Raw genomic sequence first — 14,043 nt, forward strand, 5'->3', positions numbered from 1 at the left:
CCAAGCCTAATCTACCCGATGCACCTAAGCCCTCCAAACTCCTACTCCAACAAGGCTTCTCGGAACCATATTTTGTCTAACTTTCTGGATCTCGCAATATGCCCGATTGCATCTGCCAAAGCTTGGCTTCTTCCAATGCTTCCTAGCAACACTAAATCCTCACTTGACACTCAGAATGGGTGTGATAAGTGTTTGGGCTATCAACCTCTCAAGGATATGGAAATGGAGAGGATGGAGTTAAGGAAAACCACAATGGATTGTGTAGAGAATTATGGGTATAACAATCTCTCACTCTCAAAGGTTGTGGCTAGAGTTTTCTCTCAGAAGCACTCCTCAACATCTGTGGGTAATAATGGTACAAATAGTGTGGGTAGAGATAGTGTGTATCAGATATGACAAATTGGCAAAACAGAATGTTTCGTGGATATCTCGCGGGAAGGCCTAACTAGAGAGACACTCACAAAAACCAGTAGTCACCATCATGTCCTGACTCTTCACATTCCAATCATGTGCTGAGCACATGCTCCACTTCGTGGGAAAGCTTCTCGCAAGCTACCTGCAAAAACTTCTTGCTCTTCACTTTGCCTTGAGTCTTCACACTCTCTCTCACATACACAACCCTTACAAGAAATCCCACATAAAATATATGGTACAAAAGATTGAACATAATTACAATCAAATTTGGCACGAAATTAAAGCCAATATAAAATAGTTGTAAATCACAACTTTACAATCTCTCATTTTGCCTATTCCGTGATAAAACCCCTAAAACAGACTCTAGACTTAAACGTGAGTTTGGGAACAATGGCAAAACTCACTCACACCTAATCTAGAAGCTGTGAAGCACTTGCATGTATATACCTGTGATCTGAAACACTCTCACACAAACAAAACTTTCATTAAGCTTATGACAAGTTGAATACATGGTATATATATACGCAAGTAAAGTGTGATCAAGGTAATAAACACTATACAACAGTTAAGCATATCTTGATCATACAAGAAAAGTCATTAAAGAATGACTACAATGATCATTTAGCAAACAAGTGATCATCCAAACACGCGGTACAATTAAGACCAATTCAAGGATCAATTGCATGTCCAACACACAACCAATGCAAAGTACAAGAAGTATTTGCATTAAGGATACAAGATCCAACAAGGGTACAAGTGTGTAGTACTCAAAATAGTTTAGCAACATCTAAAAGTGCTAAAAAAATGCTACAAAGCAGTGATATAAACAAGTACTTAATATTAAACTGAAATTAAACCAAAGTACTTAAAGCTTTAAAGGAAAGCAATGTAAATAATCCAAGAGTTGTAAAAAACTAATAAAGTTTAAAAACAACCATAAACTGCTAAAACCACCAACAATAAACCAATTATCTATGAATTTGTTTTTCCCCCCCTTAAACTATGCATTCTCTCCCTCGAAAGTTTCTCCCCCTTTTTGACCGGAATGGCCAAAGAGGCTAGAACTAATCTAACTCGGAATTGGATCCTTGCGCCATCGACATGTCCTCAATCTGTGAAGATAGAGCAGTGATTTGTCCTTGGATGTACGCAAATTGGTCAGAGGTGTGCTGCACATGAGATTCAAGCATGCCATACATTTGCTCTACCCTTGCCATAAGGCGATCAAGACGATCGGGTCCCCGTGCTTGTGCTTGAGAGGATGGTTGAGCAGAACTTTCTGGTGCTGAGGTGAATTTTTCAATCTCATCTTCAGTATCTCCACCCTCTTCCTCAACGTTATCCATTGGTATTTAAGCGACGCCAGTTTTGGGTCCGATGATGTGAGCTCTGATCTAGTCACAGTGTTAGCACCAATGGGATAGTCTCTTGGAACTATGATGAGACTGCTTGGAATCTTGAGTCTAGTCTTTGCAATGACACCCATGATGAGAGTGGGGAAAGGCGTTATTGTTCTGGTGTTCCTTTTGGTGATGCTCTTGGTCATAAGATGGAAAATGTGTCCACATATGTTGATCTCTTTATGTGTGTAGAGATCGTATAGGAAAATGGTCCTCGGCTCGGACAACGTTGTCAAGTTGGTGACAGGATACAAGTTATGGATCATGACATATGCTAATGTCCTCATCTCTGCATTGAATGGAATGGTGTTCATTGACTTCTTGTTTAGTAATCCCCTAAGAAGCTCCACCATTGGCTCAAGAAAGTCAAATCGATCATCATATTGCATGTAATTGGCTGAGAAGGTGGACGAACTTCGAGGAATTCTTGGATTGAGTACCTTGTAATGACAAATTACTTGTGACGCACCCAACAGTTAATGTGGTCTCCATCCACACTAGCATTCGAAAAGAACTCTCGGATGATTTCCACGTACACATTGCCACTTGGATTCAGTAGCTTCATCCATATCCTCTCCTTGAACACTTCAGGAATGGAAGTGTCCGCAAGAGTCTCCAATCGAACAACCCTCTCCATGATGATTGTTGCTCGTTTGTAGCAATCGTTATATGCCATATCTGCATCAGCAGATAGGGGTGTGCATAGGTCGGGTTGGGTCAGGTTGAGGGGATTTTTTGACCCAACCCAGCATGGTGGATCAAAAAAATTCAACCCAATCCAACCCATCACATAAATCCAACCCAACCCACATGGGTTGGGTTGAACCTATGGGTTTGACAATTTTTTATTATTACTATTACAATTTTTTTAAATTACTATTACACAATTTTTTTATTACTAATTTTTTTTTTTTGAGGCAGCAGCACAGGTCATTTAATATACTCCTTTTTTTTTTTTTTGGATAAACAGAAACTTTTATTAAGAAGGAAACAAACTACAACAAGCCATTGGACTCTCTCAACACAACAGAAGAGAAATAGTCCGGGCTAAAGCTGACATCAAAAGAGCCAAAAAAATTGCAAAACAAAGACCATTTGGCTAAAATGTGGGCAGCCTCATTACATATCCTAGGCACCCATCTAACTACTACATTACTATAACTAGATAAAAAGGACCTCAAATCAGAGCATAAAAACTTGATTCTCCAAGGGGAAGGCGTTGCTAGGTTTGAGCTAAGATTGGCCACAACTTGAGAGTCTGTTTCCACCGTGATAGAACCACACCTCAAGTTCAGAACTAAAGAGAGCGCCCATCTCACTGCTTCCGCTTCAGTTTGAAGAGGGAAGATGGTGTTCACTTTCCTTGAACCAGCAAATACCACATTCCCTCTCCAATCTCTTGTGACCGTAGCAATGACAGAGAATCTTGGACCTACCGCAGCGTCAACATTTATTTTTAAGCCAAGCCTCGGTGGAGCAACCCAACCCAAGGCTGATGCAGAAACTTGAAATCTCACAAGAGGAGCTCTAGCACTTTTATGCTCAACAAAAAGGCTGAAAATTTTGGCTGCCACACCGTCCAAGTTTATGTCCATGTTCTCAAATATGGAACTGTTTCTTTGCTTCCAAACAACATCACAGAGGACGGCACCAAATAACAAAAAGTCCTCTCTATGGCTAGGCAACAGATTACTTGCAAAATTCAGAGTTAAAAGAAAATTGACAAACTTTGAAGGGGATTCAAAATTCAAAACTTCCATTCTCAACCCCCATTGACTTTGATACCACAAAGATTTAGAAAAGGGACAAACCGTGAAAAGATGCAAGGTTGTCTCCAGTGCTGAATTGTAGAGAGGGCAGCACACATCCATACTCTCATTAAATCTGCTAATTATATCTTTAGATGGCAGCAAGTTAGCAGCAATTCTCCAAAGAAGCATCTTGAATCGTTCACGTATTTTTGTCTTCTGACCCCTAACAGCATCAATATTAGAGGGAGGAGATTCCACTCTCGAGAGCCAATAGGCAGATTTAACAGAGAACAACCCGGAGTTTGAAGCTGTCCAAGCCCAGCAATCTTCTCTTTGGAAAACAGGGATGGGAATGTTTAGAATTATCTCAACCACTGATTCTTCAAAAAAATAATTTAGTTTGGCCATGTCCCAATTTCTTTGCTCTGGCGTTAATAGTTGCGAAACCACCAAGGCTGAATATGAGTTAGCACCCTCTTTAGGAAAAGGGATAAAGCCTGGGAGGTTGGAAATCTAAGGATCAGACCAGAGTCGAATTGAAGCACATTTCCCAACTTGCAAGCAGGCTACCTTAGCTACAAGGTGTCTAATGCCCATTAAACCTTTCCAAAAAGGAGAAGCTTTACCCGAAAAGGAGAGGGAAAACAAATTATTTTGAACCTTGTATTTTGCTTTCAACACCTGAACACAGAGGCAATCCTTTCCTAATACTATCCACCAGCCAAATTTGGAGAGGAGAGCTTGATTGAAGTCCCAGAAGTTTTTGAAACCCAAGCCTCCCTCCTTCTGGGGCCAACACAAAGACGACCATGACATCGGAGTCCAGTAGGGACCTGATTTTGCTTTTGGATTCCACCAAAATCTACGGATTGAAGCATCAAGTTGGTCACATAAGCCTTTAGGGAGCAAAATAGCGGACATGGCATAGATCGGAATCGCTTGAGCAACCGATTTGATGAGAGTAGCTCTACCTGACCAAGACAAATTTTTGCTTTTCCAGCCACATAACTTGTTGTCCAGCTTCTCTTTAATAAATCTAAAATCTTTATTTCTGCTCTTAGAAAGAAAGAGGGGGACCCCAAGATAGGTGGAGTTTTGAGGTAATGTATTGAGACCCCAAGTATGCTTAACTTAACTAATGAATTGGGAACTTACCCCTTTAGAAGCGAAACAGCCAAATTTCTCCACGCTAATAAGCTGACCCGACCAAGAGCAAAATTTTTCTAGGCAGGATTTGAGGATGGCAATCTCGACAAATTTAGCTTTACAGGACAAGATAATGTCATCCGCATAGCATAACTTGGAGATGGGCGGAGCAATGTTAGACACTTTAACCCCCGACAGCCTTTTTTGTGATACTTCCCTGTTTAAGAGCCTCAAAAGCACCTCACTTCCTAGGATGAAGAGATAAGGCGATAAAGGATCGCCCTGTCTAAGACCCCGAGAAGGAGAGAAGCTAGGATATTGTCCCCCATTTAACAACAAGGTGAACTCTACTGACGATAAGCATTGGTGGATGAGCTTGGTAAAACTGCTGCTAAACCCAAAGGCCTTAAGAATCGCTATCAAGAAACTCCATTCCATTCTATCATAGGCTTTTTGGAAGTCTAATTTAATACCAAGGTAACCTTTTTTCTTCCCTGTATGTTTGAAAGTATGCACAATCTCATGGGTTAGTACCACATTCTCATTAATCCACCTATTTGGCACAAAGGCTACCTGAGTTGGATCTATCATTTTGATTAACAAAGGTCTCAGCCTATTCACAATAATTTTAGATATCACCTTATAACACACATTGCAAAGACTGATAGGGCGAAAATGATTAAAATTGTGCGCACCTTTCTTTTTAAGAATAAGAGAAAAACAAAGGTTTTGTTGAATTCCTTCAGCAGCTAGCCATTGCAGAAAAAGTCCTGGACAGCAAGCATTAGCTGATCACCAACAATATCCCAGTAGTGCTTATAAAAGAGCACTGGGAAGCCAACTGGCCCAGGGGCTTTAGGAGCCTTCATTCCAAACACTACCTTTTTAATCTCCTCTCTAGAGGGTACTCTACAAAGCTCCAAATTATCTTGGTCAGTCACACAAGGTTGTATGAGATTCTCAAGTTCTCTGGGAACTGAGGATGGCTCGTATTGTATAAGGATGAAAAATTATCCAGAAAATAACTTTGAATATCCTCCCTGTCTCTAATCCAAGACCCATTTTCCAGCTTGATTCAGAAATGTAGTTTCTTCTCCTTCTAATGATGGTCGAAAGGTGGAAGAATCTAGAATTATGATCACCTTCTTTTACCCACAACTCTCTAGAATTTTGCCACAATTGCAAATCTTCTCTGGCTAGCCATTAATCAAGCTCTATACTTAGATATGCCTCAAAGTTCAAATTCTCTTTCGTGGGCATTGCTTGTTGGATCTTCAATAGCTTGTGAAGGTCTTTAATTTTCTCCTTTGTATTCCCAAAGGAGTTTTTGTTCCACCTCACTAACTCCCTACTAGTTACTGATAGTTTTTTTTGCTAGCCTAATTCCATGAGAACCTTCCACCCTAGTCTGCCAGGCATTTTCCACATTGCTTCCCTCTTTTTTGGTCCATATTGCTTCAAACCAAAAAGATTGAGAGCCCATCTCAGTTTCCAAATTGGTATCTAGCATAATCGGATTATGGTCCGAATTTAAGTTACAAAGATGTCTAACCCCAGCCTTGGGGAATAAGGACTGCCAAGCTTGATCACACAAACACTGATCCAATCTTTCTCTTATGCTGGCTAGACCTTCTCTTCTGTTTGACCAAGTAAAGGAAGGACCAATGAATCCTAACTCAATAGCACCTGAATTCATCATGAAATCTCTAAGGCAATTAGTTGAGCTTTCTGCTACTATTCTCCAACCACATTTTTCCCTAGCCCATTTTATGCAGTTAAAATCCCTAATCACAACCCAGGGGCCTAAAAAGGCAGCCACCATGCTTTCAAGCAATACCCAAAAATTCCTCTTTTTGGACCTCTGATACGGACCATAGATGGCAAAAAGAAGCCAAGGGGCTTCAGGGGGGTCCGAATACACCAAAGCAACTATCATATTCTTATCAGAGAAGACCACTTCTATATCCACACCCATTCTCCAAAAAAGAGCAAGACCACCAGAAATCCCAACAGAATCAACGCACCAAGAATCTACAAACTTTAATCTATCACAAATTTTTCTTACCTTTGGAGATTTATTTATTTATTTTTTGATAAAAAGATAATATCCGAATTGGTACCACGAATCAGCTCCTTAAGAGCTCTCACTGTCGAGGCTCTGCTAGCACCTCGACAGTTCCACGCTATGGTCCTTATGGCGAAGTGGGGGGCATGATAAGGCCCGCCTCCTCTGCTGTCGTGGATGTGCTTGTGGAAAGAGTAGCTGAAGAATAGGGTGCTGTGATATAACCATCCTTGCTATTTTTATCATTCTGCGCCCTTGAGACCACTTTTGCTCTTGTAAAAGATTTGAGAGATTTCTTTCTGTGAGAGCTGGAGTGTTTCAGTGAGGAATGGGGAATTGTGTAAATGGGATTAGGCAGTGAGTAGATTGGGGTCATTTTCGTTTTTTTGGGTGAGGTACTTGGGTTTTCTGGCTGGCTTAAGGGAGTGAATTTCCTTTTGTATTCTATTATTGGGCTTAGATGGAGCTGGGTCAGAGTGAAAGTGTTTAGGGGAGCCCATTATCTTGTGGTCAATGTTCCAACGAGGAAGTTGGGTGGTAGTTAGAAATGAACTAGCCTGAAGTGTGGTAGTTAGAAATGAACTAGCCTGTGACTTAGACAAATCTTCTGTTGCCTTTTCCATGTCTGTCCCATTAGCCTGAAGTGTGGTCACCATCTCACACTGCTCAAGCGTCTCCACCGTCTCGTCTCTAGTGCCACTTGCCTCTCTAGCAATAATGGCATCCCACGAATCCATGGCATTTTGAATCCAGTTGGATCGGTTGTTTGGAACTAAGGATTGTGAATCTGAAGTTGTGGCTTCCATCTCTAATCGGTTTGGGTTGAGCAAATTCTCCAAATTAATCCCTAGTCTAAACTTGTCATTGTCTGCTTTCAACCATTTCCCATAAAAACCAGAGATAACTCCTTTATCAGGACAATCACACTAATCATGGCCAAGCCTTCCACATCCATAACAGAAATTTCCCAACTTTTCAAACTTGAATGGGATCCACAAGTCAGGAAGTTGGTCTCTTTCCAAAGGAAAACCTGGAACCAAAGGGCAACTCACATCTATTTCAACTCTAACTCTAACATTCCTACTCCATACCCCTGACCCAGGGCCAACCAGATTTGTATCTAGTGCTCTGCCTGCCATGCTTCCAATTTTAAGCACATTTTCCTTACTTCTCCTGTTGAGAGGAAGCCCATGGATTTGGATCCAGAACTCCGTGAAAGAAAAGTCTACTTCTGAGACACTAATATCTGGATTGAAGCGTTTAAGCACTAAGTGTTCTCCTTTGACTGTCCAGGGTCTTCTATCCCATGCCCGTCTCACATCAGCTCATGTTTAAAGGAGAACATAAATATATTCTTATCTACTGCAGACACCTCCACATCATTTATAACATTCCAGGCTTTAATCAATATTTCCTTGACTAGTGACTTTGAAAAAGCTTTGCTGGAAAGGATCTTGCCAATAAGAAGGTTTTTTGAGTCTTCATTAGAAGTAGGGACCACCTCAAGGTTGATTTTGCTTTTCAGCCAGCTGAGTTTGGCCGCTTGTGAAGTTTTTGTGTCAACTGAATCTTCTACCATGCCAGAAAGTATTCGAGAAAAGAAACAAGGGAGAAAAAGATTTATAAATAGTACATACTTGGCTTGTAGTTCAAAAGAGAAGATAGATGTAGATAAGGATGAGGGACCAGGCTTCACTCGAAAGAAGGTATAACCTCACGAGGAGAAAACAGAGACTTCACAAGGAAGAGAAACAAAGGCACGAGACCCATTCTACTCCACAATTTGTTACCATCTTAGACATTTAACTATTACATTAATTATGTTCAATAAAGCATTTAGACATTATTTTAGTGCACATGTCTATGTACAAAATTTATCACATAAATCCAACAAGTTCAAGTAAAAACTAAAGCAAGTACTACCAAACTAGTTATTTGAAAAAGTGCATTATATATATATATATAGCAATTTTAAAATATTCTTTTTAAAAATCATAATTAAACATTTGATAAAATTGTAGTTTGACAATTGAGCTATTGATCTAAAACTGTTGTTTCAATGCAAATTACTAAAATTAACCTTCAATAGATCACAATTTTGGAGAGGTCAAATTTTTTTAATAGAATCAAATTTTATTTAGGGTGTTCAAAGGTTTTTTTAGGGTTGTCAAGTTTTTTATTTTTTTTATTTTTTTATTTTTTTTTAGGGTGGTAACAACCCATAGTAATTTAAAATTAGATATATATTTTAAGGTATATAATTTTTTTTTCCCAAGTGAGGGTGGTCACATGACCACCCTCACCAACACTTAGAGCCGCCCCCCAGTTTCGGTGACAAGTGATAGTGGTCTGGTGGCCAGAGTTGCCATTTTGGCTACCGGTATTAGGGGTTTGCCATTGTCACCGTTTCGACGACATGTGCCGATAGATGGTCATTGGAGTCATTGTTCTGATGATAGGAGCTGGCGGTTTGAAGACATCGCCAAGGCAACTGGTGCTGGAAGTCTAATAACTGAAGTCATCATTTTGTCCTCCAGTGTAGGCAGTTTGCTGGCCAGAGACGCCATTTTGGCCACCGGTGCTAGCACTCTGGTCACTAGAGACGCCGCTTGGTGGTTGCCAACAGTTCTTTTTAGCCTTGATTTTCTTTTATTTTTGTATTTTCATATTGCTATGTACTTGCTTTAGCTCTTATTTGCAAGTGATTGCTATACGAAATTTGGTTAATCACGTACATTGACCTAGTTGTTAGTTTTAGATTAGAAGTGATTCAGCCTAGAAAATGGTCTATGGGGTTCTAAAAATATGCTAAGGTGTTATTAGCATCATTCCAGACGATGAACAATAACACATTTGGTAAAGAATGTATTCAATTTATGAAATTCACCACCCCAATAGGTTTGGATGCATTTTATTTTGGTGGAAAATTGGCGTTTATCCATACATTGAAATTGAATAAAAATGGCAAACACGTCTGATTTCAAGGAAATTGAAAAATACCACATATAGTTCGAATAAGTGTCAAGATATAATACAAAATAGCGATGACCATCACTAGAGGGCACCGGAGAAGAACCTAAACATCACTAAAAATTAAATCCAATGGTACAGTACAGTCAGTACTAATAGACCGATTTACAAGTAAAGACAGACGACACCGACTTTCCTAGTTGACAAGCATGAAGAGTAAAGAAGATTGTTAGAAGATAGAGTCTGACGCAGCACACGTTCATGAGGATGACACAGACGACAATGCCAGCAAATTGAATCAACATACTCAGAGACATGAGCACTAGGACTGGAAGGCACGGACGAGGTGCCGAGGAGAGCCTGTAAAGGCCAAATTCATTCCGCCAGAGAAGTAAAATTTTCTTGGTGAAATGATATCCTTAATGAAGAAATAGAAAAGATGGAATTCAAAGAAAACACCATTGGTAATGGAAGGAACATGGAGCACATTAAAAAAGACGAAAAGAAGAAGATTTAGGAAGGGCCTTACCATTACCAACGCGAAGGAGCATCTATGGAAGCCATATGTACAGATAATGAAGGTGTAGCATTTGAGTAGCGTTGATGGCAGGTGTTGGCAGTGTGATTGAAGCTGTTGCAGATTTGACAGCAACTGTGAGAGTCTCCTTGAAAATATTGGCCACCACGGGAGTCAGAATAACCACGTCCACGGCCACGGCCACGGCCATGTCCACAATGGCCACGGCCTCTGTTGGAGGACGGAGAACCACGTTGTGCAACATTGGCCTGAGGTGTGTGCTCATTATTAAGGTTGACAGAGGAGAAAGAATTTGCATAGTGACCTTCCAAGAAGATACAATAGGAGAACTTACCCTCTCAATTGCAGCGACTTCCTTCTCTACTACTTCAACAACTTTGATTTCTTTCTGTTCGACATTATGCTCGATGAACTTAGACTGAATTAAGATAAATGAGAAGAGAAGCACATCAGAAAGTTTATGAATTTAATTATTTATTATAATGAAGACACACAAATACTAATTCGTTCATTTAATATCCTACAACCCCAACCCCCACCACTCCCACCCAAATTGATCCTGTAAAAAATCCTATAGTCAGAGATTAACTAGCCAATCTCAGGCACATTGACCAGCCTAATTACTACCCCTAACATACCTCACTAGAAAGAAGTTCCTTTGAAGCGTCAGATTCATTCTGTATCTCTCTGCCTCAGTAGGAAAGTCATCTCTCTTTAGATAAGCTTCCTTCCACTCATTGAACAAGTTGATGACCATTTGTGGTTCCAAGAGAGACAGGGTTGGACAAGGAGTTCATAGAAATAGAGAGCACCGCTGAAGTGAGAAATCATCAACCAGCACATGATCATCAGCTTCATGGGAGGCCAGAATGGTAGCCTGATATGGACACACAAAGTTTTACCAAAAATTTTTAAAAAAACCAAGTAAATAACGTAATAGATAGGATAATCAACTAGCTGATGAAGCAAATTGAAAACTATGTAACATAATTCTCCAATTCTTCATAAAACTCCCCGTGACCAAGAAGTAGAGAGGAAAAGACAGAAGATCACCTACGGCCACATCTTGGTAACTCTAAATGACTGAACTACGAGGATTCTGAAAGTTGTTGTCAATTGTTGATTATGAAAATCCAAAACAATTAAAAAAAAATGCTTTACATATATTCACATTTCAATTTACCATACCATTCAAGACATTTTCATGGACTGAAAAGCATGGTTGATTTGGGAAGTCTCTTAAGTAATCAAAGTTATAAAACAACTTGGCAGAAGGTGCACAAGAGTGAATTTAATTTTCTGAAATCTTACTCTCATGAACGGTCAATCTATGGTTCCCACAAAATTTAAAAGTTTTGGATATACAATAAACAAAGAGATAGTACTTAGTAGAAGCAAGGCAATAAGGCAACCAAAAAGAAACATGAAATGGATTGTAACAAAACTACCATTCAAGAAGCTTCATGAAAGCATGCTCAAAGAGTGAAATCGAAGAATAGAGAACCCAATAAGCGACCAACTTCCGAGTGTCTGAATTCGAGTTACTCTCAATAGCATAAATCGAAGCGCATCTATTAAGAATACAAATATTCATCATTATTATCATCACCAGATTCACCACGACCCCTTCCACCTATATATATAAATATATATAACGAAAGGAGGGAAAGAAACAACACTTGTCAGAGAGAGAGAGAGACTGACAAGGGATAGCCCAAAGAGAAGAGAGGCCTGCAAGTACGTAACAAGAAAAGAAGAAATGATAAATGCGTGAAATTAAAAAGAGAAAATCTTCTAATAATAGGGCCGGCCTAGACATTTTGGAGCCTAAGGCGATAATTAAAATGGGGCCTTTTGTTTATTACTAATAACAAATTTATCCATTGATCATTTTTTAAACTCAATTAATTTTTCTTCTTTTTTCCTTTTTTTTTTTTTAAAGTTTTATTTATTTATTTTTATTATTATTATTATTATTATTTATTTTATCAAACAATGTGAGCACGCCTTTTTCTTCAGCACACCACCCAAGGATCCTAGGCCAAGTAATTATAATTTAGTGGGGCTTGGTTTACCGAGCTAAAAGGCTGTTTAAAACCAAGTGGTGCACAGGACAAGTTTCCTACAATACAAATAAACTAACAAACGAGAATATCCGTATTGAATGACAAAAAAACAGCAAAGAAAATGCAAAAATAATCAAGAAAAGCGAAAACAGTGGTTAAGGATTCCCGAATTAATGAGAGTACTTTGTTAATTTTCTTTGATCATAATTACAATGTGCTACTAAGACGGATACAAGGTTCAAATAAGTCAAAAATTACAGACTTAGTTGGCTATTTAAGCCTCCAAGACTTGCAAAGTTTGAATCATTTTGAATCGGAGTATGTGCTACAGTGGCTGTTCTCGGGATACCGGGAAATGTCCTCTGTTTTCCTTGAGTTTATAGAGTTATCTTAACATTCTCTTTTGATTTTCCTATTGCTAAGTGCTTTCAACATTGGTTGCTTCTTCCTTTTATGGGTGACCCTAGGGCTCGGGGTACAGTGATTTCTCTCTTCTGCCCCTCTTTGGGCAGTAAAGCTCATTTTATGCTATCACTTAGAAGGCGAGCCCTTCAGGGTGTGTTTAGAAAGTGTTCTCAATTCACGTTCCTCAAAACTTCCTACTTTTTTTCAAACCAGCTTTGGCCGTCCTCCCTTTTGTCATTTTTCTCAGTGAGGGAATCCTTTTCAACTGGTCGAAAGTTTCCTTCCAATCACTCCTGTTAAGGACATATTTTATGTAGTTGGCTAATCCTTTGACAAAATGCATTTTACTTGTATTTGGGTAGATTTAGGATGTGTTTAATACTTCAAGAAACCTTGTTTCAAAGTCTAGTATTAAAGCCATGAAGATTGGACCAAGAAACAAGTGAAGAAAAGGTGTTCATTAAAACTGGATAGATAGCTCGACACCTGTGGACACCTGCAGATAGATTGCCCGATAGCTTCTTGACACCTCTCGACAGCTGGCTATCTATCGAGCTTTTTAGGTATTTTCTTATCGCAATCTCGACACTTTCTCGATAGCTGGTGGATCGATCGAGAAATCTTCTGTCTTCTCGATAGCTTCTCGACAAATAGCTATCTATCGAGGTTTAAATCTCGACACCTCTTTGACACCTCCCGATCGATCGAGGTTACGGGAAATCAGAATTTTCAGATCTGATTTTTGGGCCAGGCTTATGTATTTGTGTAGGGTTTCTTGTCTCACAACCCTAGACCTATATAAGGCTTATTTTAGATGCCGTCACATAAGAGAATACAAGGAAAACATATGCAAAAGGTGACCGATACATTATTCTCTCTGAAAGAAGCTACTACGTCTTTGCGCCTTAGGGTTTTGTAACCAAGTGCTTCTTGATCTTCATTGTTGATGAAGTGAAGAACTTTGCAGCTAACATTCTTCTTCCTTAAGTTGGTGAGTGAGTCACGTACTAGGATTCGTGCAAAGGAGTTAGTCACGTACTGGGATCCGTGCAACAAAAAGGGTGGCGTTCATATATTGAAGAGTTCAGAGGTTCTGAAGCGGTAGAAGGTTTCTGCTGTGAGTTCATCTACGGGGATTGTAGAGTCTAGGGACAAAGGTTTTGTACTAGATCTGAAACTTCTCTTTTCTATAGTGGATTGCTTTTCGGGAAGGTTTCCCCCCAGGTTTTTTACTGTGAAACTGGTTGGTTTCATTGGTTTTCCTGGGTCATCATATCTTGTCTTATTT

General features: G+C 39.5%; 1 protein-coding gene across 1 annotated transcript; it reads right to left on the bottom strand.

Annotated features, from left to right (window-relative positions):
* Nucleotides 1-2,809: 2,809 nt before the first annotated feature.
* LOC112015076 (uncharacterized) lies at nt 2,810-3,973 on the bottom strand. The gene has a single exon (XM_065781459.1). The coding sequence runs from the start codon at nt 3,971-3,973 to the stop codon at nt 2,810-2,812; it is 1,164 nt and encodes a 387-aa protein (XP_065637531.1).
* Nucleotides 3,974-14,043: the final 10,070 nt, after the last annotated feature.

Source organism: Quercus suber, unplaced genomic scaffold, assembly GCF_002906115.3.
Source record: "Quercus suber isolate HL8 unplaced genomic scaffold, Cork oak 2.0 scaffold_267, whole genome shotgun sequence".
In the NCBI taxonomy this organism is placed as follows: Eukaryota; Viridiplantae; Streptophyta; class Magnoliopsida; order Fagales; family Fagaceae; genus Quercus; species Quercus suber.